General features: G+C 56.5%; 1 protein-coding gene across 1 annotated transcript; it reads left to right on the forward strand.

Moving 5' to 3' along the window:
- The first annotated feature begins 2777 nt into the window (after positions 1-2777).
- On the forward strand, positions 2778-26709 carry LOC119109857 (putative chitinase 10). Its single transcript, XM_037233609.1, is given in 32 exon segments — positions 2778-2949; positions 3321-3524; positions 4169-4455; positions 4929-5074; positions 5143-5152; positions 5947-6096; positions 6294-6621; positions 7224-7460; positions 8160-8420; positions 9418-9594; positions 13022-13287; positions 13692-13913; positions 14485-14680; positions 15013-15168; positions 15526-15699; positions 16013-16384; positions 16898-17152; positions 17504-17653; positions 18328-18456; positions 18762-18944; positions 19226-19440; positions 19917-20052; positions 20364-20506; positions 20988-21173; positions 21542-22561; positions 23026-23161; positions 23318-23460; positions 23748-24170; positions 24172-24211; positions 24938-24941; positions 26131-26263; positions 26482-26709. Coding segments are annotated over 32 exon segments (6834 nt in total). The 5' UTR covers positions 2778-2825.
- The last annotated feature ends 267 nt before the right edge of the window (positions 26710-26976 follow it).

Genomic DNA, 26976 nt, shown 5'->3' on the forward strand with positions numbered 1-26976 from the left:
GATGTTAGCGTCATACGTACGGTCGTACATTGTTATCTGCGCTTTCGTTCAGCACCCGCAGATGTGGTGCCAACGCAGTCACACAAGAGAAGGGAGTCGATCTCATGCATGCACAAAATCTTCGACCCGTTCACAGGGCCCAGCCGGCCGTTAGTAACACCTCGCTACTCTGCGCGTTAAAGAGCCGGCTGCGGACCGAGAGGTCAAGGACGGTCGGTTACTGACCTAAGCCCCACTCAGCCGCCAATCAAAAGATCGGTCAAAAAGGCATTAGACAGATGTAATTTATCTACCTAGCGAAGCGTATCCGATGGAGTTTTAGGGACCAAATAAGGTCGAGGTAGCATAATTAATCTCGAACTGACGTGCTTCTTGCGTCGGGAAATTAGTCGCCGTTGGGAGATAAAACCCCACACGCATGATAAATATCACAGGGAGCGTTAATGATATTTTAAATGCCAGCATTTTCTTTCCAGGCATGACTTACCCCCGTCTGTTCTTGAAAAATAGAGCGTGCTAGATTCCCGAAATGATCTGCTTGACTGCTTCGCTGTGCTACTGAAAATAGCTGATTGCGCTGCCTTCTACGTGTGGTGATTTAGGTAAGAAATGAAATGCCGCAGGTTTTCTAAAGGCCAAATCCTCAGATGTGCATCCATCCTGCATGTGACACCTTAAAAGTGGTATGCGATGACGTTATCATAACGAGGCAGAGTTCACGTCCAGCCCGTTGTTCCGCATCGCTTCCTGTATTCGCCTGTGCGCCAACTCCGGCTGTGACCTCTGCAGCACCTGATCAAATCTGGCGTCATCAGACCAGACTTGTCTGCGCAGACGGACGAGACGTCATACCACCTCCTTGTTCTGGATGAGTCGTTAACGAGAGCTGCCAAAGTTTCGCAATTCCCGCAGCGGCCGCCGGCCGCGGTCGGTCGTGGCGCACATCAGCGCCAGCACGTGCGGCCGGCGGGCGCGGGCGCGGGCGCGGGGACCGGCCCGACCGGCTGGTGCCGACGCATCACGCGCGGCTCGTCAGTCCTCAACTCGCGACTATGCGCCGCCTAATTGCGATGGTCCCGCCGCAAGCGCCGTGTGTCGTCACAGCGCCGGCTTTTTCTCGGCGCTCGTTATCGGTCACTGCCAAGGTCGGCTGGCCACCTGCGCTCGCGCGCCACGGGCCGTAACCGCGCGCGCCGGCGGCCGGCCGCCGCCGCCTGTCATAACTCACCGGTACGGGCTAATTGAATGAGTTATGTGAGCGTCTTTGGCCATGGGGCGGAGTGCGATATGTCAAATGAATATGCTCATTAGTTATTTACGTGCTTTGCCATCTGTCTAGCATGCGGATAGGATGATGTATTTTTTATTTCCGCTATTGATCAGCGTGTTTGCTACGTGGTGCTTAAGAAATTTCTTAAATCCCTTTTTTGACGGCACGCAATAGAGAAATAATTGATGACATTCCAGCGGAGTTTTTATCATCATGACTTCTGTCATTTTCTTCCACCTGGTGATGTAATTGCGCAATTATGTCCCAGGCGTAATGATGAAGGGTGAGGACCCGGCAGAGGACCCCAAACGTCTACGCATAAGTACATCTAAGCTATAGCGGGTTGCATATCTTCCCAGGAATTATTGGCATTGCCATCTGGTGACAGGCTCTCCAAGCTTCAGTTCAAAACTTGTGTTTTGGAACAAAAATTGCAATTTTCTCCTCGCCGACAATGCACCTTACCTCGATCCCCACGATATCCTTGTATTTCACCACGTCGATTTGTAGCATTTCTGCCGGTTTCCATACCATAGGTGTAGCAACATCCGAGGGATTGTAGACAGACCATTTAAGATCTGGGTAACAATTAACCATAAACATTGTTTTCAACAGGGAAGTGAGAAAACGACAATTTGTGACCAGCACTGAAAGGGAGACTAAAGCCCACTCCAGAGCAATTCTGAAGGGGTGACGTGTCGCCCAAGCTATTCATGGGTGACGTGTCGCCCCAGCTATCGAGCGGCTACACTCACGTCTGGTACACAAGAACGCGCCGATGGGCCCGTGAGTCACCGGCCCCGTGCTCGAGGACGCAGCGCTCGGGACGATAGCGCCCGCCCCGCGCTGAGTGACGCGACTTTCGGCAGGCTCACGATGCGGATGTCGGTGACGGCGTGCGCGCTGGCGGCGCTCCTGGCGCTGAGCTGCGCGCCCCAGGCCAGCCAGGCCGCCTACTGGGGCGACGACCGGACGCCGCTCACGAGGGCCACCATGCCCCGCGGACACGTGGAAAGCCCGCCCGGCGAGGGGCCGGCGGCCGAAGCGCTGGAGAGGCTCACCTACAGGGACTACAGCAGCGCCCCGGCCATCCGCACCCCTGCTGGGAATGGTGAGGCCACAGCACTGGACGCCGGGCCGGTTCATAGGCTTGAAACCTGTCACAGCGGCACGGGGGCGGGGGGGGGGGGGGGGGGGTCAACTTTGTTGCAGCTAATTAAGACTGATCTTATTCGTTTTGTCATCGCTTCAGGATGTGAAGAAACACTCTCGGCCTTTGCTAATCTGCGATCGATTGCGATAATGTCACGCCGTCTTGGTCTTCGTCACCACAATCAGCTACCTCGCGTTTAAGTGGGCTGAGTTCCAAGAATCAGCCACGCAACGCTACTAAAATTAATCGTGACCAAACACACCAACCGGCCACAGCGACCCTGACCACGACCGATCCTGTCAGTCCACACATCAGTGACCCTCCATTGAACCCATCGCTTGTCCCGCAGGATACAAGATCGTGTGCTACTATGGCGCGTGGGCCATCTACCGGGCGGAGCCGATGAGCTTCCGCCCGTCCGACGTGCAGGAGCAGGGCTGCACGCACCTCATCTACTCGTTCGCCGGCCTGCACAACAAGACGCTGGAGATTGTCAGCCTGGACCCCAAGCTCGACATTGAGAAGGGTGAGCACCGCTCTGGTGCTCCTGGCTTCGGCCCGCTCGTCGGGACGCTCCTGACGGGCGTCACCAGTCGATGGACGACCCGTTGTTGCGGTCACGCGAAAGATAGATGACAATGGGTTTCCCCAGTCTGGTCCATCGCTTAAGATGTATTGCAGTCCTCTTCCGGGAAATCCAGCACTGCTTTACGTTGCGTTTAAAATGTGTGTGGTTAATCGGTAGCCCCGTGGATGCACTTGCCTTTGTGGTTATTTTACGACCCGTAATTGACGAAGCCTGACATTTCATGGCACTGTAAGCGACCCTAGCATGCGACAGTGCCGGAAGACGTTCCGTGGGCGGTGCAGAGACGTGACGACTTATTGCCATCACAGGTGGTTATGCCGAGGCGATCGCTCTGAAGCAGAAGAACCCCCAGCTGAAGGTGATGATCGCAATCGGGGGATGGAACGAGGGCGGCAAGAAGTACTCTGACATGGCCAGCACAGCCGCCAGCCGCACGCGCTTCGTCCGGTCGGCCACCGCCTTCCTCATGGAGCACAAGTTCGATGGACTGGACCTGGACTGGGAGTACCCTGGTGAGTTCGGCTGGCGCGCGGCCCGTTCCGCTGCGATGCGGCGGAAGTTGAGTCGGCCGGGTCAGATGGGCTGATTTGGCGCCTTCGATGCGCTCCACACCGAGGGCAGCTCTTGATAACGCAGTTTGGTTTGAGAACGACGCACGGGATCCAGCAATCAAAACAAGTCTGGCGAATCTTTAGGGCTGGAGCACGCTGAACGCTAACCAGGTTATGGGCTTCGCAGTAATAGCGCACTTGAGTGTTCAGCATTACCGTAATTATAGCAGCACTTTTGAATAATTTTGCATGGTCGCCAACCGATACATTGTCAGGTTTTCTCGGCATCACGAAGTGCTGAACAAAATTTAGGCGTCTCTTGAAAAGAAAAGAGACTCGAAAGACGCGATCTGTAGTTCAAACAAAGCAAAGCGCCGCCTCGAATTTCCAAAGGGATCTCAGGGCTCTTAATGAGATTAGTGCCTAGAAACAAACTTAAGATAGTTTTTTTTTAGTTTTGCGAGTTTGAGAGATTAATTCGCTGCTCTGTAGAAAGTTCTTGAAATTCTCCAGATTTCACAGCGCCGGGTTGGTACCCTTAGTGATAATAAAGCAAGCCCAATGTCTGTATACATAAGGCTCATCACGACTGGTACCTTCCTCAGGCGCCTCGGACCGCAACGGCACGTGGAGTGACAAGGAGAACTTCGCGCTGCTAGTGGAGGAGCTATACGCGGCGTTCCAGCCGCACGGCCTGCTCCTCTCGGCGGCCGTCTCGCCGGCCGGCTTCCGCGTCAACGAGGGCTATCACGTGCCGCGCCTCTCCGCCAAGCTGGACTTCATCAACGTGATGACGTACGACCTGCGTGGCCCCTGGGAGAACTTCGCCGACCATCACTCGCCACTGCACCGCCGCGAGAGCGACAAGTGGAGCTTTGCCAAGCTGAACACGGTGAGTAGTGCTCGGCCAGCGGCGTGTCGGTGCGCAGTCAGGTGGGAGCTGGCCGTCGTGCAAAGTTAGCGTTATTGGGGAGCGGGTGTAGGGACATGTTGACGGGCAAAAGAAATGAAGATGGCATAAAAATGTGCACACGCGGACTAGTAACGTCGTTTAATATGTTTTGTCAGTAGCTGGCGCTGTAGTAACGTCATTCTGGACAGAGAAGCTCAGATACTATCTGTTGAATTCTATTTTCGAGCATGCTTTAGTTCTAATTTCGTGTCAGCAGACCTTTCGGTCGTACCTGTTCAAACCAGACACCTAGTCAGGTCGTGACTTTTGTTATTACCATGGAATGCTGCCAAACTTTGTCGGCAATTAGCTTACAGTGATATTTTTAGCGAAACGTCCTCCAGAAGCATTACTATCGTGTGACGGTCCCAAAACATATTAAAGCCTGACGCCCACTGTTTTCTTCTCGGCAGCGCGACGGGCTGAAGCTGTGGATCGAGAAGGGGGCCGACCCCAAGAAGGTGCTGCTCGGTGTGCCGTTCTACGGCCGCTCGTTCATGCTGCGAGGCGCCGACACGACGCCTGGAGCCGCCTCGACCGGCGCCGGCCCGCCGGCCATGTACACCAAGGTCAGTGGTACCCCGGGCGTGGGCTGCGGCGCGGCTCAGGTGCCTACCCGCCGGCCATGTACACCAAGGTCAGTGGTACGCCGGACGTGGGCTGCGGCGCGGCTCAGGTGCCTGCCCGCCGGCCATGTACACCAAGGTCAGTGGTACGCCGGGCATGGGCTGGGGCACGGCTCAGGTACTGGCCTGCCGGCCATGTACACCAAGGTCAGTGGTACGCCGGACGTGGGCTGCGGCGCGGCTCAGGTGCTTACCCGCCGGGCCGGTCCGGCCGGCGCGCCAGCCATGCCGTGGTGGCATCACAGCGTCCACAGACACCCAGTGCAGGCCTGCTCGGGCTTGGTATGCTATCGGAATCAGTTGAGCAAGTGCCCTGAAACCATTTGAGTATCAGATGCATCTAGCATCAGGATCTGACCGGGAACAAACAGGCAATTTTGTGTCGGGTCATGGTTTTCCCCCTGCCGAAGTTTTGACTTCAAGTCTTATGGTGACTGCGTCGTTCGGCACTTATACTAGAGCTAATTGTGGAGCTTTCTTAGAATGTGTGATGATTGCACCAGCTCATATATTTTTCCGTTAACGTTCAAGTGGTAAAAAGTTTTGGACTTTACTGTTTAATAGCGAAGTGCTAACAACATGATATGAGTTGTAAGTAACAACCATATGGACTGCAAATTTTTACACTATCTAGATTAATAAACAGGAACAGATTGCAATTGGTTTGGTAGCTAAAACGCAATTTTTTCTTCAGCTACATTTAATATTGCATGCACTGCTATAGCAAGAGGAACATACTGCTTTCACGTATTCTTGTATACAAGTTGAGCTGCATGCGTTGAGCTTCCAAAAATGTGCCCTGTAGGAGAAAGGCTACTGGGCTTACTTCGAGGTGTGCAAGACGCTGGCGCAGGAGCCGGGCTGGACGATCAAGAAGGACGGCGCCGGCGGACCTTATGCCTACAAGGACAAAGCCTGGGTCGGCTACGATGATTACTCATACGTCTCCAAAAAGGTGAGGCCGGGTGCAAATCAGCGTTGCTCATGGGCCGTGGGCCACAGCGTGGGAAATGTTGTTGGCGTTTGGAGAAACGGGCTGTACTACACGATCCGCTGAGCGTTATGAAGCGCCGTGTTACGTCCCGCATCTCAGGTCACATCTCCTCCGCTGCGTCTCCCATTGACGCCGCCCGTGCTGCTCTCGCGCCGCAGATGGACCTGGTGAAGGAGCTGGGACTGGGCGGCGCCTTCGTCTGGGCGATCGACCTGGACGACTTCCAGGGCGTGTGCGGCGGCAAGTGGCCCCTGCTCCGCGCTATCAATGAGAAGCTCAGCACCGACGGCATGATGACCATGAAGCCCATGACGACCATGAAGCCCATGACGACCATGAAGCCCATGACGACCATGAAGCCGGACACCATGAAGCCGGACACCATGCCTGGGACAATGACCACGATGGAGTCCATGACCACCATGAAACCTATGGCGACCGAGAAGCCTTCCACCATGATGGAGAAGCCGACCACGACGTCCTCCCGTGAGTCCACAGATCGTGGCGTTGGTTTGGTCGGTCGTCCGATGGCTTAGGTCTTTTAAAGATGTTAAGCTCAATGCCACGTGTAACGCGCTTTGCCTGAAGCGTCAGTGGCTGTCATTACAAATTCGCACAATTTACCACCCGTGCGAAGCATTTTTTGTTGTTTCATGTAAAAACAAACTGTTTCATTTCTCTCACAAAAATAAGGCTGAAAAGTTTACGATGCGATCCCCTATTTCCGGCTAATTTCCATCTGCTTTGCGTGGATCCCTTCTTATTCACCTCCGCCCAAAACAGCATTATTGCGACAACAATGCCTGTCACGGTCACTTATCTGCTGTAAAGGCGCGACAACAAGTCTGCCCTGGCACAATAGCTACTGCCGTCTCATCACTAACGACGCCGCCGCGAGGGCTGCCTCGGCTGCCGCTGACAGACAGGTCAACAGATGGACACACGCTCAGGCAGGCGCACATCCTGGGACGGGCTTGTGTTTGTCACCGACGGTTACGTAACCACTGCAAAACTATGGTTGTCAGGGGCTCCTGGGTTTGGAGCCGGATCACAAGCGCGCTCTGACGTCATTGCGTCTGCGGTTTCAGCATCGACCGGCGCGACGTCGCTGCCGTCGAGCCAGGACGAGTTTAGCTGCCCTGCGGACGGCTTCTTCCGCGACCCGCACAACTGCAAGGTCTACTACCACTGCTCCAACGGCATGGGCCACAAGTCGGTCTGCAACGACGGCCTGGTGTTCGACAGCGAGAAGAACGTCTGCAACTGGGCGGACCAGGTGTCGGATTGCCCGAGCGGTGCCGGCATGGTCGAAGAGGAAGGACTCGGTGAGCTTTACCGGCCAACGGCGCGACGTCAGGCTCGCGATGCTGGTGACGCCCTTGCGGTGTCGCCAGGCTCCATGCGAATCCCATGGCTGAGAAACACAGGCTGTCACGTAGGGTTCTGCTGGCCAAATCCAATTTGTGGAGGTGTTTTGGATGGCGACTGACAGAAAAAAACTTTAGTTTTATCGCTAGTGCTTATGTCATGGCAGCGAATTACGCGCCACAGCAGCTCATTAACCCAGTGCACATTCCACAAGCCCGCGTCGTTTCCAATTTTCCACCCACGGTCACAAGGCACTCGGCCACCAGACTCTTGTTAGGTTCAACTGGCTCATTGTAAACTTGTCACAACCACGTTTTGAGACTGTAGGGAAAAGTTCGCGTGGTGATTCCACCGGAACGAGGACTGTTCGATGACAACTTTGAAAATGTAATTCATCGCGAAACATAGAGATTAAACTATTGCGCAAACTTACCTGCAAAGGTATGCCAGCTACTGCAGCTTGCTCTCCACTCACGACCCCAAGGCACCCAGTCACCGGACCCACTTCCGCTTCCTCTCATCACCTCTCTACATCACACCGATTCGAAGTCCCCTGGAGGTGCCCTGGCGACCTCGGCGGCCCCTGAGATCGCGCTGATGCCCCCAAGCGGCCACCAGACGGCCGTCAGCTGACCGGGGGACGACTGTGCCGGCAGACGGGCGCGAGCCGCCCACGTTCCAGTGCCCCCGCTCTGGCAGCGGGCTCTTCTCCAGCCCGGACGACTGCAGCATGTACGTGTGGTGCAACCAAGGCCGCACGCACCAGCTCACCTGCGGGCCGCACATGCACTTCGACACGCGCTCGGGCACCTGCAACTACCCCAACAGGGTGCAGTGCCAGCGCGGCGTGGCCACGCGCGTGGCCGGCATTGGTGATGACCTGGGCCCGGACATGGTCGCCACTCGAGCCTCGCAAGGTGAGCGTCACTGGCGGCAGCACGTGGTGGCTGTGCTGTTTGCAAACCGCAAGGTCTCTTCCCTATACACCACGCAGCAAACGCACTGCATTACAGCCAACATCCGGCACCGGTGCCTGACCGGCGTTCCTGACTACAAACGAGCAAATTTTTCCACATTTTTTTTACAACGGCATCTGGATAAAGCCTGAAAGGCGTTAAGCCTATCCTCATTGTGAACGTCTGTCGTGGGAATTGCGTGATGTCTTCATACGTTCTCTAGAGGAATCGTTCGATCTCGTACGCTGACAAAAGTTGTTGCATGTTACAGAAAGCCCACTTGTTAGCCATTTGATGCGCCGGAGAGGCATTGCAACATGATGTAGCACGTCCGACAAGCTATTTCTGTGACATGGCGGGGTGACTTTTCAGATGCGTAGGAAGGTGGCTAAAGGCTCTTAAAACTCAGCGAGAAAATTAGGAAGCAAAAACATGTCAGCTACAATTAGCTCTGACAAGTATTTTTCTCGCCGCCACAGCCTTAATGCTGTTGACGCACACAGCAGCCTGCTTCATAATTCCCGCGAGCGCCTCGGATAAATCCAATTTGCCTCCGTGATGTATGTCAAAAGAGAGCAGTATATCTCTCCGCTGCAGATTCCTGCTTGTTTGGTGTATCCATACCACCTCACAGAGTTTTGGTGCTCAGAACTCAGACAAGCTCCGGCTGCAGAGATAAGGCCTTTAACAGTGGCATTATTTCTTATCAAGAAACTCGGGACGTAACGTATCAACATTTTTACGTACGCTTGCATTAAGCTTTTAACTTCCTCGAACAGGTGAACATTGGCATAACATGAGCTGCAACATAAGACGTGAACAAAGCAAAGCATGTACGCCACCAGAGTCTTTGCAGCTCATAGACATAGACTGCATCACTTGCGGTATCACAGCTGTCTTCAGTGACAGTTTTAGAAGTGACGAAACGTTATTGAGCACGAACCGCACCTGTTCACAGACAACAAGGTGGTCTGCTACTTCACCAACTGGGCGTGGCGGCGCGAGGGCGGCTCGGCCTTCGCCCCAGAGAACATCGACCCGACGCTCTGCTCGCACGTCATCTACGAGTACGCCGTGCTCGACCCGAACGAGCTCACGCTCGTCTCATTCGACGAGTGGACGGACTTTGACAACAGTGAGTGAGCCGCAGGGGCGTACTCGTATTCACTGCGGTGGTACGTGTGGCGGGACGGCGCGGACCGCCAGTGGGCGTGATGTCCGCGGAGGGCTCCCCACCGCCAGTGGGCGTGATGTCCGTAGAGGGCTCCCCACCGCCAGTGGGCGTGATGTCCGCGGAGGGCTCCCCACCGCCAGTGGGCGTGATGTCCGCGGAGGGCTCCCACCGCCAGTGGGCGTGATGTCCGTAGAAGGCTCCCACCGCCAGTGGGCGTGATGTCCGCGGAGGGCTCCCCATCGCCAGTGGGCGTGATGTCCGCGGAGGGCTCCCCACCGCCAGTGGGCGTGATGCCCGTAGAGGGCTCCCCACCGCCAGTGGGCGTGATGCCCGTAGAGGGCTCCCCACCGCCAGTGGGCGTGATGTCCGCGGAGGGCTCCCCACCGCCAGTGGGCGTGATGTCCGCGGAGGGCTCCCCACCGCCAGTGGGCGTGATGCCCGTAGAGGGCTCCCCACCGCCAGTGGGCGTGATGTCCGTAGAGAGCTCCCCACCGCCAGTGGGCGTGATGTCCGCGGAGGGCTCCCCACCGCCAGTGGGCGTGATGTCCGTAGAGGGCTCCCCACCGCCAGTGGGCGTGATGTCCGCGGAGGGCTCCCACCGCCAGTGGGCGTGATGTCCGCGGAGGGCTCCCCACCGCCAGTGGGCGTGATGTCCGTAGAGGGCTCCCCACCGCCTAATGTCACGTGAGCGCGGCGTTCGCGGAGGCTTCCCATCCAGAAGCTAGTCGTGGCTCGTGTGAGGCACGGTTATGGGCCCCTGAATTTGGTCAGTAATATATTTGCCGACTTTAGTATAGGCCGCGTTTCAGTGTCTGGTTTTAGCCTACAATAGACCAGGGAGCCCGGTGCATGAAGGGGCGATGGAACGCCATCATCAATATTAATTACTCCTTCCGATGAAGTGGATGGGACTGTTGGTTCGAGGTCACAAAAAGTTTCGAAAATAACGTGCCCAAAAAAGAACTGTCATGTGCGGTTTACCCAAGGGTTCGTAGTTTTATATTCACCCAGAAAGGAGCTTTGCAAATTTAGGTTTGACTAAGCATGCTAACCTACTGAACATTAAAAGCTTCCAGCATAACGATATGCCCCTGGTCGGTGAAGCCACCGAACTTTCAACAGCTGATTGGTCTTTAAGTTCAGCTTAGCTTGCGTACAGACTATACTGACTTGTCATCGGTAGCACGGGAGCAGCGGTTTCCATACGTCAGTCACCGATATTCACTGATGACAGTAGTCTGAGCCGTCGATCCAATTTGATAATCAGATTCGATGGCTTCGCCTCGGTTTTTTTCTGCGGTGGTCTGTTTTAGCCCGGCGCTGCGAGGCCAACATTGTCTTGACTGGATGCCTCCATCGACTTGTCTAGTTGGGGGTCGGCCATTTTGAGACGTGCTGGGTCACTGCCACATGATTTCGGAGAATAGCACGATAAATTGAGTCAGATAACTGCCTTCAGCGGACCGGCGAACCGCGGGCGACCGTTCATTCTCCGGGGACCAAGGCTGGGATTAAATAGCTTTGTCGACGCCAAGGTGCTGTGACCATTTCATCAAGTCGTTCTTCATTATTCTTCTGAGGCTACATAATGCATATGCATTTGGTTTAGTTTCTCATGAATTTTTCATCAACGTCATTGGTGGGGAGGTATTCGAAGCTGTTCCTCCACAAGATATATTGTCTGTTGGTTGACATTTCTCTGCTTAGCCCCCCCCCCCCCCCCAGCGCATGATAATATTAAACAATATTACAAGTCAAGCACTTACCTTGTGGTGCGTTTCACCCCTGCAAAAGCAAATTTAAAAGTCTAGTGGTCTTTTAGCCCAAAAACTTGTTTGCAGCTCAAAATTGTCAAAACTGTTACTCGTTTAACTAAAAAAGCTGCATGGACACCAATGGGAGCATGGCCAGCAGCACACTTGAGCCGTTGACGGCACACCAGAATGTTGCACAAGTCGTCAGTGTAACGACCCGTCAGCTTTTCCGCGTGAGGATCGAGCCGTGTCAGTCACCTAGCCCCCAGGACATAACTTACAGTCATGTTTCCCGTGGAAACGTGGGGTCTCAATGGTCCGGGTCGACCTCGGCTAGGTCATATTTTAGCATTGGTTACCTGGTTATTTATTGCTGCTGTTCGCTGGCGAGGCCGGCAGCGACGCGCCATCTTTTCGCGTAACCTTTCACGTGCGTCTGTCCCGTCACGTGGCGCAGCGACCGGTGAAATATTATGTCGAGAATCGAACACGGCCCATCATCATCACCAGACCACCGCTAGTCATCATCATCAGTGTGTTTGCCTTGATGACCGCAGCAATATCATCTACTGTTCCTGCTCCCGTCTCTGCAGCAGTCGTGTTAGGATAATGTTTGAAGATATATATGAAGTTAGATTGATTCACACTACTGAACTTAATAGCAGGGCAGGGCCACTTATGGTGCTGAGCTTCAAACAACTGGCGGAAAAAGCGCAAACTTGTCGGCCAACGCTCCTGCAAAACGTTGCGAGTGTTCCGCATTATTTCATGTGATTTCTGCGTGGCGCAGTGAGGCCATTGCGTCGGTCTATGGCCTGCTCCGTACACACCCCAACTTGACCAGCTATCCCAGCCGGCCGGGTCGGTGGCCGGAACTTGACCAGCTATCCCAGCCGGCCGGGTCGGTTGTCAGGACTTGACCAGCTATCCCAGCCTGCCGGGTCGGTGGCCGGGACTTGACCAGCTATCCCAGCCGGCCGGGTCGGTGGCCGGGACTTGACCAGCTATCCCAGCCGGCCGGGTCGGTGGTCGGGACTTGACCAGCTATCCCAGCCGGCCGGGTCGGTGGTCGGGACTTGACCAGCTATCCCAGCCGGCCGGGTCGGTTGTCAGGACTTGACCAGCTATCCCAGCCGGCCGGGTCGGTTGTCAGGACTTGACCAGCTATCCCAGCCGGCCGGGTCGGTGGTCAGGACCTGACCAGCTATCCCAGCCGGCCGGGTCGGTGGCCGGGACTTGACCAGCTATCCCAGCCGGCCGGGTCGGTGGTCGGGACTTGACCAGCTATCCCAGCCGGCCGGGTCGGTGGTCGGGACTTGACCAGCTATCCCAGCCGGCCGGGTCGGTTGTCAGGACTTGACCAGCTATCCCAGCCGGCCGGGTCGGTTGTCAGGACTTGACCAGCTATCCCAGCCGGCCGGATCGGTGGTCAGGACTTGACCAGCTATCCCATCCGGCCGGGTCGGTGGCCGGGACTTGACCAGCTATCCCATCCGGCCGGGTCGGTGGTCGGGACTTGACCAGCTATCCCAGCCGGCCGGGTCGGTGGTCGGGACTTGACCAGCCATCCCAGCCGGCCGGGTCAGTCGGCGGATGCGCTCCGGAGCTGACACACGTGACCCCGTCGCCGGCAGACTTCATCGCCCGGATGCGGCAGCGGCTCGGTCCGCGTAAGCTGCTGCTGGCGCTCGGCGGCTGGACCGACTCGGCCGGCGACAAGTACAGCCGCATGGTGGCCACGCGCGCCAGCCGCGCCAAGTTCATCAGCTCGGCGCTCAGCTTCGTCACCGACTACGGCTTCGACGGGCTGGACCTGCAGTGGGCGTTCCCTGTGTGCTGGCAGGGCGACTGCACGGCCGGCGCCGCCGCCGACAAGGCGAACTTCGCCATGCTGCTGAAGGTGCGTTTCCAGCTGGGTGCCGGCATCCTGCCGGCATGTACATGTCCTGTACATGCCGGCACCCTGCCCTGATGACATTCTGCCTCACCGCGTGTGCACGGTCGTCGTTACCTAATAATGGCAGAGAATGCAGTTCTCACGAGGCATGGCCTGTTCCACACAGCAGTGCTATTTGCGATGCACTTGCGGCGGTTGGTAAAATGATCACTTCCTAAGAGCAAGATTTTTCAAAGGCGTCTACGTTCAAGCGTCATCCAAACACACAGGTCTAACGCAACACCATCAGCCACCTGATCAATAAAATGGCAGATCTTTAGTCAACATGTCATCCAACAGTTTGCATCCACTGTCTCGATGCGTGCACACGCGCCAGCTCCGAAGCGTAACACCACCGGTGAATGCAGGAGCTGCGCGAGGTCTTCGACGCCAAGGACAACGACCTGCTCCTGACGGCCGCGGTGGCCGCCCACGACAACATCGTCCAGAAGGCTTACGACGTCGGCAGCATGAACAAGTACCTGGACTTCGTCAATCTGATGACGTTCGACTTCCACGGCGGCTGGGAGCCCATCACTGGCCTGGTGGCGCCGCTCTACGGCTCGGACGCGTCCGACACCAAGAGCGTGGTAGGTAGTGCCGACAGCCGTGACTCTAGGGTGGAGCTGAAATTGCTTCCGATGAAGCCACCGAGGACAAAAGCCTGCTCCATCGCTCAAAGCTCGAATGGGGAAATTTGTTGGCGATCCTGTGAAACCGCGGCGTCTGGCTGCAGGATACCTTTGAGGTTCGCTCATTCGTTTTACGTGGCTCTGGAACTGAGAAAGTCATGCAGGTCGAGCCGTGCTGGGCCTCTGGATCGTTAGTCAGGAGTCGTAAAATTGCCATCAGATGAGGATTTTCTCGCTCCTGTTTTCAGTAGCACGAGGATCATCATATATTACCGAATGAGCCATAGATGCCAGACGTCGGTAAAACTCCAGCGAGTTAAAAGACGGCCAGTCACCCATACTGTGTTGCCGTTGTCGTTTATCGTGGTTTTAGAGCGTGTCGACAAATGAGGTCAGCGACCCGTTGCAACCCGTTCGGGGTTGGGTGCTGTGCACCCTTCGTTGCGCCCTCCAGTCAAGTCCAGCCTGACGGCCTCTCCAGCGTGACGGCCCCGGCGCGCACGACTCACCCGCGTCCCGTGCGTTCCAGGACGCGGCCGTCAAGCTGTACGCCCGCATGGGCCTGGACAAGGCCAAGATGGTGGTGGGCATCCCGTTCTACGGCCAGTCGTACAAGCTGTCCACGGGCGGGCACAGCGTGGCGGCGCCGGCGGCCGGGCCCGGCCTGGCCGGCGAGAAGACGCAGCAGCGGGGTATGCTCGCTTACCACGAGATCTGCTTCAGGCGTGAGTACCCACGGCCTCGCGTCACGAACACGTGATGGTGACGCCCGCGGACGGCACCCGCATGGCCGCCCAAGCCCGCCGCTTTTACCACCGACCGATCATCAAAAACTGTGGAGAAAGACGCACCAATTTAAAAGCTAAAAACGTTTTAAAAAAACGTCAGTATTGCTTTGCATGCTTCTTGCAGTGTTAAATGAGAGCGAATTCGAAGCGGTGCTTTGTGAATATCCAAGCCTAGAATTGGTTAAGGCCGTAAGCTACTTTTACGCGCGTCCTTACTTTAACCATTCGCGTCCTACTTATTCTCGCGGCTGATGTTTTTTGGTTTGCAGTGCGGACTGGCTGGATGTCGAAGAGGACGGCGAACGGAGATCCCTACATGTATCTCAAGGACCAGTGGGTCAGCTACGAGGACGTCCAGTCCATCAAGAAGAAGGCTGACTACATCGCGTCCAATGGTCTCGGTGGAGCCATGGTCTGGACCCTGGGTACGTTTGAATTGTCCAAATGTCGTCGTTGACAAGCTGAGAATAAGCGCCACTGACTGACGCCTCCCTGTTTGACGATCGCTCGCCTGCACCATGTTATTGCGTTAACGCAACCGATGCTTTGGTCCATTATCTAGTTTTAAATGCTGATGCACAATTATCTGAAACGACAGCACTGTGTAAGCGTTGTGTGCTGTTGTCGTGTAAGCAGCGGACACACCGGTGTCGTGTACGGACACAACGACGCCATGCGGGCATGGTGCGTCGTCGTGTGACCGGCCGACACGCCGGTGTCGTATGAACGTCGAGCACACCGTCGCTGTGCGGCCAGCTAACCCGGCGGCGCGCGTGCCGCAGACTTGGACGACTTCGAGAACAAGTGCTGCAGCGAGCCGCAGCCGCTGCTGCGCGCCGTGTCGCGCGCGCTGCGCGGCGTGCCGTCGGGCCCGGTGCAGGCCAGCTGCCAGCAGCCGCCGCCGGCGGTCACGCCCGCGCCGCCTCCGATGACGACTACCTATGACTCCGGCGCTGGTACGCAGCCCCTGTCGGATGGGCCGCTCACAGGGGTGGGGGACGGCCCCAGGGGTGTGGATGGGTCACCTCGCCGCCGTGCTGCCAAACGCGCCGGTCATCCGAGGCAGGGTGTCTGGCGAAAAGCCGTAACGACCCAAGCGGAAGATGACTGTCAGTGTGCGTTGCTATAGTGCGAGGACCCAGTATGGATTTAGGAATACGTGTAACCATTACAGGGCACTTCCGCATGGTTATCTAAGTCGAAACAACCGAATGAATGTGAAATGTAATGTTTGAATATTTCGACTAAGAATGTTTTGCTGGCTTTCAGTTCAGCCCCCGACGACTACGAAACGACCCCGGCCAGCCTTTTCCGAGACCACCACCACCACCACCACCACCACTACCACGACAACTGAGAAGACGACTACCACCGCTCCCACTACCACTACCACCTCCACCACTACCCCAGCAACAACGAGCGCCGCCCCCACCGAAGCTCCGCACATGACAAGCCCGGCGCCTGGCGGTCTCAAGTTCAACGCTATCGGATTCGCGGCCGACCCGGAGAGCTGTTCCTCCTACTATCGCAAGACACCCGAGGGCCCAATCAAACTGACCTGCTCATCGCCACTTCACTTCAACCCGGAGTCGAGCCAGTGCGACTGGCCGGACGCGGTCAAATGCCAGATCAAGCAGGGAGGTGAGTAGACGTGGGCAGCGAAGGACAGGGGGTGGGGCGTGTGTCTGGAGCTGCCAGGAGGGCGGGGTGTAGGGTGTGTGTCTGGAGCTGCCAGGAGGACGAGGTGTGGGGTGTGTGTCTGAAGCTGCCAGGAGGACGAGGTGTGGGGTGTGTGTCTGGAGCTGCCAGGAGGACGAGGTGTGGGGTGTGTGTCTGGAGCTGCCAGGAGGGCAAGGTGTGGGGTGTGTGTCTGGAGCTGCCAGGAGGGCGGGGTGTGGGGTGTGTGTCTGGAGCTGCAAGGAGGACGGGAGGTGGGGTGTGTGTCTGGAGCTGCAAGGAGGACGGAAGGTGGGGTGTGTCTGAAGATGCCAGGCTTAGTTAACACGTAAGCCAGACATGGCCAGAGTATGCTGCTGTCAAGCAATTCATGTGGGATCACGCAAGGTCACTCAAGCGTTAAACACGTAAACCAACAGACTTCCACAAATGATCTCATGTGTGTTCTTATATGCCGAATCTATCTGTCCTCAACAGTTAAGGGAGAGACGGAAGAGATGTCACCAGAAATGGCTGCAAGCAGTTCTACCGAGAATCCCAGCACTTCCACCGCTCCCTCGACTACCACCACGACTACCACCACGACTACCACTACCAAGCCCACCACAATGACCACCACTATGACCACCACAACTAAGAGGCGCACCACGGTCGACGACGTGACGATGGCTCCCGCTGAGAAGCCCATGACAACCTCGGAGAACATCCCGAGGACTGAGAAATGCGAAGATGGTAAGATGTCCGCCGCTTAGATAGTACCTTGTTGCACTTGATTCTGCTCAAGTGGGTTCTGTTCGAGCGTAGCAGAAAGCATTGAAACTTTGTTCTTTCTTTCTGCTTATCATGTAATTCACGCACATCATGTAAGTATGCATACAATCCTCTGCATGATATCATGAATGGTGTCGCGACTTTGGAAACACTTGGTATCAGCAGCCGTCGTTAAAGCTCTCTGATTTTCCTCTCTGCTTTCGCTTCGCTGGGACTGGGGCCGTGGCTACCTCCTGATCACAGATCCAGAAGTGTCGCGAACACAGAGCCCGGCAGAGTGTCCCCGCTCTGACGCCGCCGTTCCGTCTGCAGGCACCTTCAGTCCTATCCCGGGCACCTGCCAAGCGTACAGCTGGTGTCTGGGCGGCGAGAAGCTGACGCAGCAGTGTGCGCCAGGCCTGGTCTGGAATCAGCAGCGCCAGATTTGCGACTGGCCGGAGAACACCGAATGCAGCTCGGGGGGTGAGTATACTGGCGGCGCACGCCGGCCGTGTCACCGTCACGCCGGCCGTGTCACCGTCACGCCGGCCGTGTCACCGTCACGCCGGCCGTGTCACCGTCACGCCGGCACGCTCCGGCCGAGCTGTCTCGGTCAGCGAGGCACTTAGGCACCGTCTTGCGAGGCACTTGACAGCCGGACCGAACTCACCGTGCAGTAGATCCTGAGAGCGTATCAGCACCGTAGTGACTTTGGTGAGCACGTGGTATGGCTGTTGTTATTTTCGTAATGCGTCTTTGGTCCTCTTCAACAATTTCTGTGTCATTTGTTATGAGGAAGCAGGAGGCGTGAGGAGATACCATAGCGATTCCCATATCACTGTATTAGTAGTGTTGTATGGGTTCCAAAAAGGAACGGCAGGTATAGAGCCGCGTATGGAGAGCAGATATACGACTGCGAGGAAAACTATCATGTGAGGCGACTGAAACATCACGAAGCGGAACATTTCCCCACGAACGAGAAGAGTGTCAATTCGTACGGGGCTTGTAGTGTGACCTCTTCCTGCCACCCGACACCTGTTGTGTGACCTCTCCCTCTCACCCAACACTTCCACCGCACTGGAGGTGTTCGCCGTTGTCCGACGGCGCCGCCTGGCGACTCCACCGCGCTGACATCCTGCCGCCGCCTGCCTGCACAGGTGGCGCCACCATGGAGACGCCGTCGGCCATGACTACGGCTTCGGCCCAAGATCAGAGCACGACCAGTGCGATGACAGCCACCGAGAAGCCGGCCATGCCCGACACAGGAATGACCACCCGCGACCCGTGTAAGCGGAGAGTTGGACTCGGATACCGATATCGAAAGGAGACCCACGCGTTACAAAGTTCTTAGCGTAATCCCGCCGGCGATCATGTTCATTAGCCTCTCGAAAATCAACTCAGATCAGCAAACAAGTGTCTGTCGGGTGTGATGTCGCTGCCAGGAGCACCAGGTCATGTGTTGTGAGTCGCAACGACCAAGCGGCACCCGACGGCATCACGCCTCTCAAACTCAACCCCGCGCTGCAGCACTAGGCGTTAAAAGTGCCCACGACGTCCACTGGTGTCCCCTCACCAGCACCTCCTTTTCCAGCCATGTACAAGGTGGTGTGCTACTTCACGAACTGGGCTATGTACCGCCCTGGCACCGGCAAGTACACGCCAGAGAACATCGACCCTAGCCTCTGCACGCACATCGTGTACGGCTTCGCCACGCTCGACTACTCGACCCACAAGATCCGCATCTTCGACCGCTGGGCGGACATCGACGAGCCGAGTAAGGCACCGCACTCTCGCGGTCACGGCACCGGAACCGTGCCCCGGTTCGGGGGAGGGGGTGCTTAAGTCATCGCAAGGCTGAACGGTCCGGATGGGGCGGGCGGTGATATGCGACAAAAGCTGGCGCATCTGCCGTGTGTCGCGCCCGAACGTACCCTGAATGCGATTGATGTTATTTAAGGAATTTCTGACAGGTGGTCCCATACAGACACTCCCCTCCCAAAGCGAACATCGGCACTCTCAGTGTGGGCGATGCAACTCATCGCGCCGACTTCGCAGACATGATGTACAAGAAGGTGACCGATCTGAAGAAGATGGGCAAGAAGGTATTGATCGCGCTCGGCGGCTGGAACGACTCCATGGGCAACAAGTACAGTCTGCTTGTCAACAACCCTGCGTTCAGGAAGATTTTCATCGACGACGTCCTGGAGTTTATCAAGGAACATAACTTTGATGGACTCGACCTGGACTGGGAGTACCCCAAGTGCTGGCAGGTGAGATACCCTCGCTACCCACAGCTGCCGAAGACTTACTAGTGCTAAGGAGAGGAAATGTTAAGTAGCAATGAGAAGTGCAGTGCGTCTTGTCACTTAACGTGACTTCGTCTTGCGCTTGTAATGCGCCACTGCTCACTCTCTTGTGCTCCATGTAGTGTTCGCTTTTCCATACTGATCTATAATGAATTAAGCCGATCTGGTGCCACCCCTGTAGTGGGCCCGACACCGCTAACCTGTCTGGTGCCACCCCTGTAGTGAGCCCGACAGCCCGTCTGGTGCCACCCCTGTAGTGAGCCCGACACCGCTAGCCTGTCTGGCGCCACCCCTGTAGTGCGCCCGACACCGCCAGCCTGTCTGGCGCCACCCCTGTAGTGAGCCCGACACCGCTAGCCTGCCTGGCGCCACCCCTGTAGTGAGCCCGACATCGCTAGCCTGTCTGGCGCGCGCCCTGACGTAAACGGACTACTTGCCAGGTGGACTGCAGCAAGGGCCCCGACAGCGACAAGCCGGCGTTCGCGGCCTGGGTGCGCGAGCTGAAGGAGGCCTTCAAGCCGCATGGCTACCTGCTGTCGGCCGCCGTCTCGCCCAGCAAGCAGGTTATCGACAATGGTCAGTGACGGACACGGCGCCAAGCCGCGCACCACAATCGCACACCCTCTGCGGAGAGCTACAGCTAAATGGCTGGGAGCAGCTGTTTGAAATGTATTTATGGCCGATGATGCTTATTTGTCACTAGGAGTTGAAATTAGGTGTAGTTCGATGCAGCGCAATTGCTTGATCCTTAAGCCTCAACCGTACGGCTACCGGCACATCATGCCACTGTCGTGGACGCAGTGACCCGTAGAAGGTCGCCTATCTAGAGCCCGAAGCCGTCATTTTCTGGGTTGGCCGCCGTTTATCTGTGATGCACCGCTGCACAGGGTATGACGTGGCCGAGGTTAACAAGTACTTGGACTGGATCGCCGTCATGACGTACGACTTCCACGGCCACTGGGACAAGAAGACCGGACACGTGGCACCTTTCGAGGCCCATCCTGAGGACGACTACGACTACTTCAACATGGTGAGTTGCTCTCTGAGGGCATCGAAGCAGTACAACATCCTATGAGCATGCCTGCCTTTCAAAGAGAATGGGCAGTCGTACATGTAAAATGCAGATATTTCTCGCCATTGCCGCCGATGCGAAGCGTACAATTTCTGCCCCCCCCCCCCCCCGCCCTCCACCATTGTCGCTGCTCTGAGGCGTTACCTTTCTGCCGCCCCCCCCCCCCCCTCCTATGAAATGCTGGAGAGTACTTTTTCAGTGTCATCGTGTTGGTGGGAATCTGGAGAGTCCGGTGCCAATATCTATACATAAAACATCGCAAGCATCATCAGTAGTATTGTTGCAATGACAGACGTCGCATACTTGATAGCTGCTTTTTAATGGCGTACAACGGTAGTGAAGAGGCGTGTATTGCGCTTGCCTGCCGCTATATTCGGATTCTGCGATACGGAAACCTGCCGGCCCGACCACCCCACTCAGCGAAGCGTTCTCTCCACAGAAATCAGCCATCGAGTACTGGATCGAAAAGGGCGCCGACGCCAGGAACATCGTGATGGGCATGCCGTTGTACGGCCAGTCCTTCACGCTGACGAGCGCCTCCAACAACGGCCTGAACGCGCCCATCTCGGGTCCGGGCTCGGCCGGCGAGGCCACCCGCGCCCGCGGCTTCCTCTCCTACTACGAGGTGATAATTGCGGAGGTCGGACGACGCCCACACTGGCGCCGGATGCCGGAGAGCTGTGGACTGGAGCGCAGGCCTCGACGTCGTCTGCCCATGCATGCATGGGGGTTATGTATCATTACAGTACACTCGCATAGGCAAGTGGTGATATGGTAGAGTGATTTAATCACCTTGCAGTCACTCTGGAAGTTTTGCAAAGGATGTCCTTTAACAACTACTGTTCTGCAAAAGCAATACGCCTTTGTGCGGTGGGCACCGTCCGGACTGGGGTGTGCGTGAACAGAACGGATTGCTGGCGCCCAGCTGCGGCGCAGCTTAATTCTGTTTCGGCACTGCGTCTGTGCTGAGACCCGTTCTCCGTCTGTTGCCAGATCTGCAAGCGCCAGCAGGAAGGCTGGACGACGGTGCAGGATCCGCTGAATCGCATGGGACCGTACGCCTACAAGGGCAACCAGTGGGTCTCCTTCGACGACGAGGCTTCCATACGGCGCAAGACTCAGTGGATCAAAACGATGGGCCTTGGCGGAGGCATGATCTGGGCGCTCGACCTGGACGATTTCAACGGCGTCTGCTCACAGAAGAAGTACCCGCTGCTGACGATTATCGCGGACGGCCTGCTGAGGAACACCGCCGGAATGGGAGGCGAGACCATGGGTCCTGGATCCGCAGGAATGGGCGCTGAGAAACCAGATATGGGCGTGGAGAAGCCAGATATGGGTGCCGAAAAGCCGGATATGGGCATGGAAAAACCAGATATGGGTGCCGAAAAACCGGATATGGGTACAGAGAAGCCAGATATGGGTGGTGAGAAACCGGACATGGGTGGTGAAAAACCGGACATGGGTGCTGAGAAACCGGATATGGGTGCTGAGAAACCAGATATGGGTATGGAAAAGCCTGATATGGGCACTGGGTCTACGGACATGGGCTCCGGTACGGACATGGGCGCTGAAATGTCCGGGCCGCCTGCACTGGGTCCGTTCGGGCCCGCGGCTGAAGGCGAGTACAAGGTGGTGTGCTACTTCACCAACTGGGCCTGGTACCGGCCCGGCGAGGGCAAGTACAGACCGTCCAACATCGACCCTGACCTCTGCACACACATCATGTACGGCTTTGCCGTGCTCAACGGTGACCAGGGCATCATTCGGCCGCACGACAGCTGGGCCGATCTCGACAACGAGTTCTACGCCAAGGTGACCGAGTTCAAGAAAAAGGGCATCAAGGTGATTCTGGCGCTGGGCGGCTGGAACGACTCCCGCGGTGAGAAATACAGCAAGCTCGTCAACAATCCGGATCGCCGCAGGCGCTTCGTGGAGCAGGCGGTGGAGTTTGTGACGAAGTACAACTTCGACGGCCTCGATCTGGACTGGGAATATCCCAAGTGCTGGCAGGTAAAAACACGAGGCTGGCAGGAAGGTGGCCGAGTGCATGACGGGTTGTGTTTCAGGCAGGTGTGATGGACCTATTTCAGGTCTGATAGTGGCCTCATTATAGTCTCACGGAATGTTTGAGACCAGCTGGCAGCACGGGCCACATAAGCGTACGAAGATTATCCCTTTGAATCGCGTTAATTTCCACATACCGCCTCAATCAGTTGTCTTACCCGTCATCGCACGACATTAAGCCGGAAAAAATATCGGGCTAAGCGATGGGTGGAAATCAGCGACAACGGCCCCAATAATTAGTCCATCTGCCACCGTTCTCGCTACAGTTCTGGAGTTTTGCTTACGAATAGACGCGTGCATTCGTCATCGTAAGAAAACAGAAAATGCTCCGTCTGCACTGGATTGGGTGTGTTATGCATCAGCGCAGTGGCCCGCTGCGGTAACGACTGACCCGATGTGTCCCCCATCAGGTGGACTGCAGCAAGGGCCCCGAGTCGGACAAGACAGCATTCACGGCCTGGATTCGTGAGCTGAAGGAGGCGTTCGAACCGAAGGGCCTGCTGCTCACTGCCGCCGTGTCGCCCAACAAGAAGGTCATCGATGCTGGTACGTTTTAAGGATTGTTAGTGATATCGATTGCCTTGGAAACATACCAAACTTTGACTGCGGTATGCGTTGTGCATGGACACACAGATCCATATTGTTTGGTGGAGCCCGACTTAGACGACTTAATTTGATGCTGACGTGTGCTCCGCGGTGCAGGATACGAGGTGCCCATGCTCTCCAAGTACCTGGACATCATCTCGGTGATGACGTACGACTACCACGGCCACTGGGACAAGAAGACCGGACACGTTGCTCCCATGTATGAACACGCCACCGACGAAGTCAAGTATTTCAACACGGTAAGGCTTCTTGTTTTTGTTTCTTTTCCACTAGCTGTTCATGTAGCTGAACGGGACGCATTAAACAACCTAACATGCACACGGGATGGTTCCAATAAGATTGGGTAAAGAACGAGATGTGACTTATTTTGGCAGATATGCAAACCACCATATTTTTGCATGTCACTAAGAAGAAAACTAATAAGAAACTAATAAGGAAAGTAGTTGACCGGCAGGTGACGCCAGGCCCCGTAAGATTCTGAGGGTTCCAGCACTGCGCACATCCTGACCTGTCACCCACTCGGCAGGACTTCACCATCAAGTACTGGATCGAGCAGGGCGCTGACCCCAAGAAGATTGTGATGGGCATGCCCATGTACGGCCAGTCGTTCGGCCTCGCAGACACGAGCGTGAACGGACTGAACGCGCGGGCGTACGGCAAGGGTGAGGCCGGCCGCTTCACGCGCGCCGGCGGCTTCCTCGCCTACTACGAGATCTGCCACAAGATCAAGACGCAGGACTGGACGGTGGTCAAGGACCCCAAGCTGCGGATGGGCCCGTACGCCTACCGCGGCAGTCAGTGGGTGTCGTTCGACGACGTGGAGACGATCCGCTACAAGTCCAACTACGTCCGCCACATGGGTCTAGGCGGCGGCATGATCTGGGCGCTCGACCTGGACGACTTCAGGAACCGGTGCGGCTGCGAGGCGCACCCGCTGCTCAAGACGATCAACAAACCGCGTGCTGCGCAATAACCCGGAGGGCCAGTCCTGTGAGGTTGGCGGAACTGGTGGTGCAGGCCACCGAGCCGGCCGCCTCCGGGCGAGGTGGGCCCGGAGGGTGCCACCACCACCACTAACCACCACGCCGAAGCCTCCGCCGAAGCCACCCGCGGTGAGTCAGCACGAGGGACCGGAAGGAACCAGGAGAAACTGGAGGGGACTGGAAGGACCGGGAGGGATCGGGAGGGAGTAAACGGGACCCGAGGATGGGGAAGAAGCGAGAGAAATCGGGAAGGACATGGAGACCCGGGAGAAACCGGGAGGGACCAGCAGTGACAGGGCGTGGGGTGTGCTGCTCGGATGCAGGGGGAAGAAGGGCGTTATCTTCATATATTATTAGAGCTGGTAATATGGCTGCCGTCACCGAACATAGCGTGTGGCTGTGCTGGGATGGCTGCTGTCGACAAAAACAATTATATCTGTACAAGGCATGGGTTTGCTAATAAGATCTTACTCTTTCCTCACGTACCTCTTAGACGAGCCATTCCACACTGAGTTCATGGCAACAAGTGTTATGCCGTACAGCCGCCCATACACATTTCAATGTTCAGCATATATTACGTATGCTGTGGGGATCCTGCCGCTACAGCGTCAGCTCACCCGACACTGGTTCCCTTGCTGCCAAGCTCTTCACCAGACAACCGTCCCCACCGGCCAGCTCCTCACCCGACACTGGTCCCCGCTGGCCAGCCCCTTACCTGTGCTCGCGCTTGCAGACCGGCGGGCTCCTGCAGCAACCAGGGCGAGTACCGTCCTCACACCGAACTGCAAACAAATACCTCCTGTGCACCAACAACGAGTACCTCATCATGCCGTGCCCACCGGGCCTGCACTGGAGCGCGCAGGCGGAGATCTGCGACTTCCCCGGGAGTGCCAAATGTGAAGGAAGAAAGAAGAGGCGGCCACCGAGCCGTCAGACCACCTCCACCACTGTAAGTGTAGGACGCAGCTAACTCACGTCCCAGACCCAGACCGTGACTTCCAGGAACGGCCGATCTTGGCCGGGGGCGGAGCTTAAAGTACCAGTTCATGATCTGGTGTACAGCGTTTGTACAGGTTTATTGGCAACTTAGACGGTTCGCAGTGCATGTGGGTGGCAGCAATGTTAGTGGTGAATGTCTTGCCTCGCTCGTTTTGAGAAAGGACGTGGATTTCATTGTTATTACTAGAGTAATCACACAGACAATTTAAAAAGGGTGATTATTGGCGTGCAACATGGAGTACGCCACGACTTATATCACATATACTCCTTAACATTTTTATGTGGCGTCATTTAAAACTAAACACGGGTGGTTACAGCTGGAAGGAAAGGTGGAACCGACGGGGAATGACCAGACGTCTAGGCAATCTCCCAGCACTACTACTACCACGTCCACAACTACCACCTTCCACCGCGTCCACAACCACCACCACGGAGAAGGCCATGGTTCCTGAGATGACGACGGAGAAGGTGGAGATGACAAATGAAGCCGTCTAATGCCTGGAGGACAGAAGGTATTGCCTTTCATTGTGGTGCTGCAGGGATGTGTATCAGGGAATCTCGTCTTACTGTATAATGAACCCAAACATACGTTTGTTTACAGACTTGGGGTACGTCCAGAGATTGTTACAAACACCGTAACAAGTCGTTTTGCGCAGACAAGAAACAGCGTGTTTCATTCATGTCACTTCTGCAACTGCAGCTGTGGAATAAATTATTCCACAGCTTCTTGGGTAATAACAAGTTGTCTTAGCACTCCAAACCCGCATGCAGTCAGGAGGCACCCGCTGCCGTACGCCGACGGTCTATGGGCGCTGACATCGTAACTATCTCGTCCCCACTGCTGAGCTGACGGGCCGCATCTGCTGACTGCTGACGCACGGGCCGCGTCTGCTGACACGCGCTGACGCGGCGTGGTGTCCTTCCCAGGAGCTGCAGTCCTGGCAGCAAGTGCACGCAGGAGGGCGGCAAGTTCCCCAGCGTCGAGTGTGACAAATACTACACCTGCGTGCACGGCTCCCTGATGGACATGTACTGTCCTCCCGGCACTCACTACAACAGGGTAAGGGCACGAGCGGCGCCTGGCGCAGGCTATTCTCGGACGAGGCGAGGGCTGCTTCCAGTGTTGGTAGTGACAGTATTAGTTTGTTGATTTCAGTGCAATTGATCAGAGCACAAGCCAGCCCAGGCAGGTCAGTCTCCTGCTTCCACGCTGGTGTGCATGACCGCCGTAGGTCCATGTGGCCCCCCGCTGACGCACACCGTCTCCTCTGCGCGCAGGAGAAGACTCAGTGCGACTGGCCGGCGTCGGCCAAGTGCCCGACGGCTGGCCAGACGGAGAGCTCGAGCTCCGGCTCTGGGGGTCAGACCATCACCAGCCCGGCCCGGCCTGGTATCACGGTCACCACCACTCCGGCGGCGCCCACCACCAGCACGGAGCCGGGCATGACCCAGGACACCGGCTACAAGGTGGTCTGCTACTTCACCAACTGGGCCTGGTACAGGTGAGCGGCGCCGCGCGAGAGGCTGGCGTGGTCGTCAGGAGGGAAGCGGGGACGTTGCCGAGAGGGACGTCCGCTCGAACTCAGTCGCGTGTTCACCTTCAATGCATGGCTGTATTGGCATCGTCAAGCGCCAATTCATGCAATTCTCTGCGCGGTAGGCCGCATTTCGTTTGACTGCGTTAAATGCAAAATGATTTGGCTCCTCCGCATGTATCAGGGCATAGTTTGTCTTTGTTTGGTGTCCGCTTCATAATAAGCATGGCATTATTGA

Source organism: Pollicipes pollicipes, unplaced genomic scaffold (assembly GCF_011947565.3).
Source record: "Pollicipes pollicipes isolate AB1234 unplaced genomic scaffold, Ppol_2.1 Scaffold_7231;HRSCAF=8579_pilon_pilon_pilon, whole genome shotgun sequence".
NCBI lineage: Eukaryota > Metazoa > Arthropoda > Thecostraca > Pollicipedomorpha > Pollicipedidae > Pollicipes > Pollicipes pollicipes.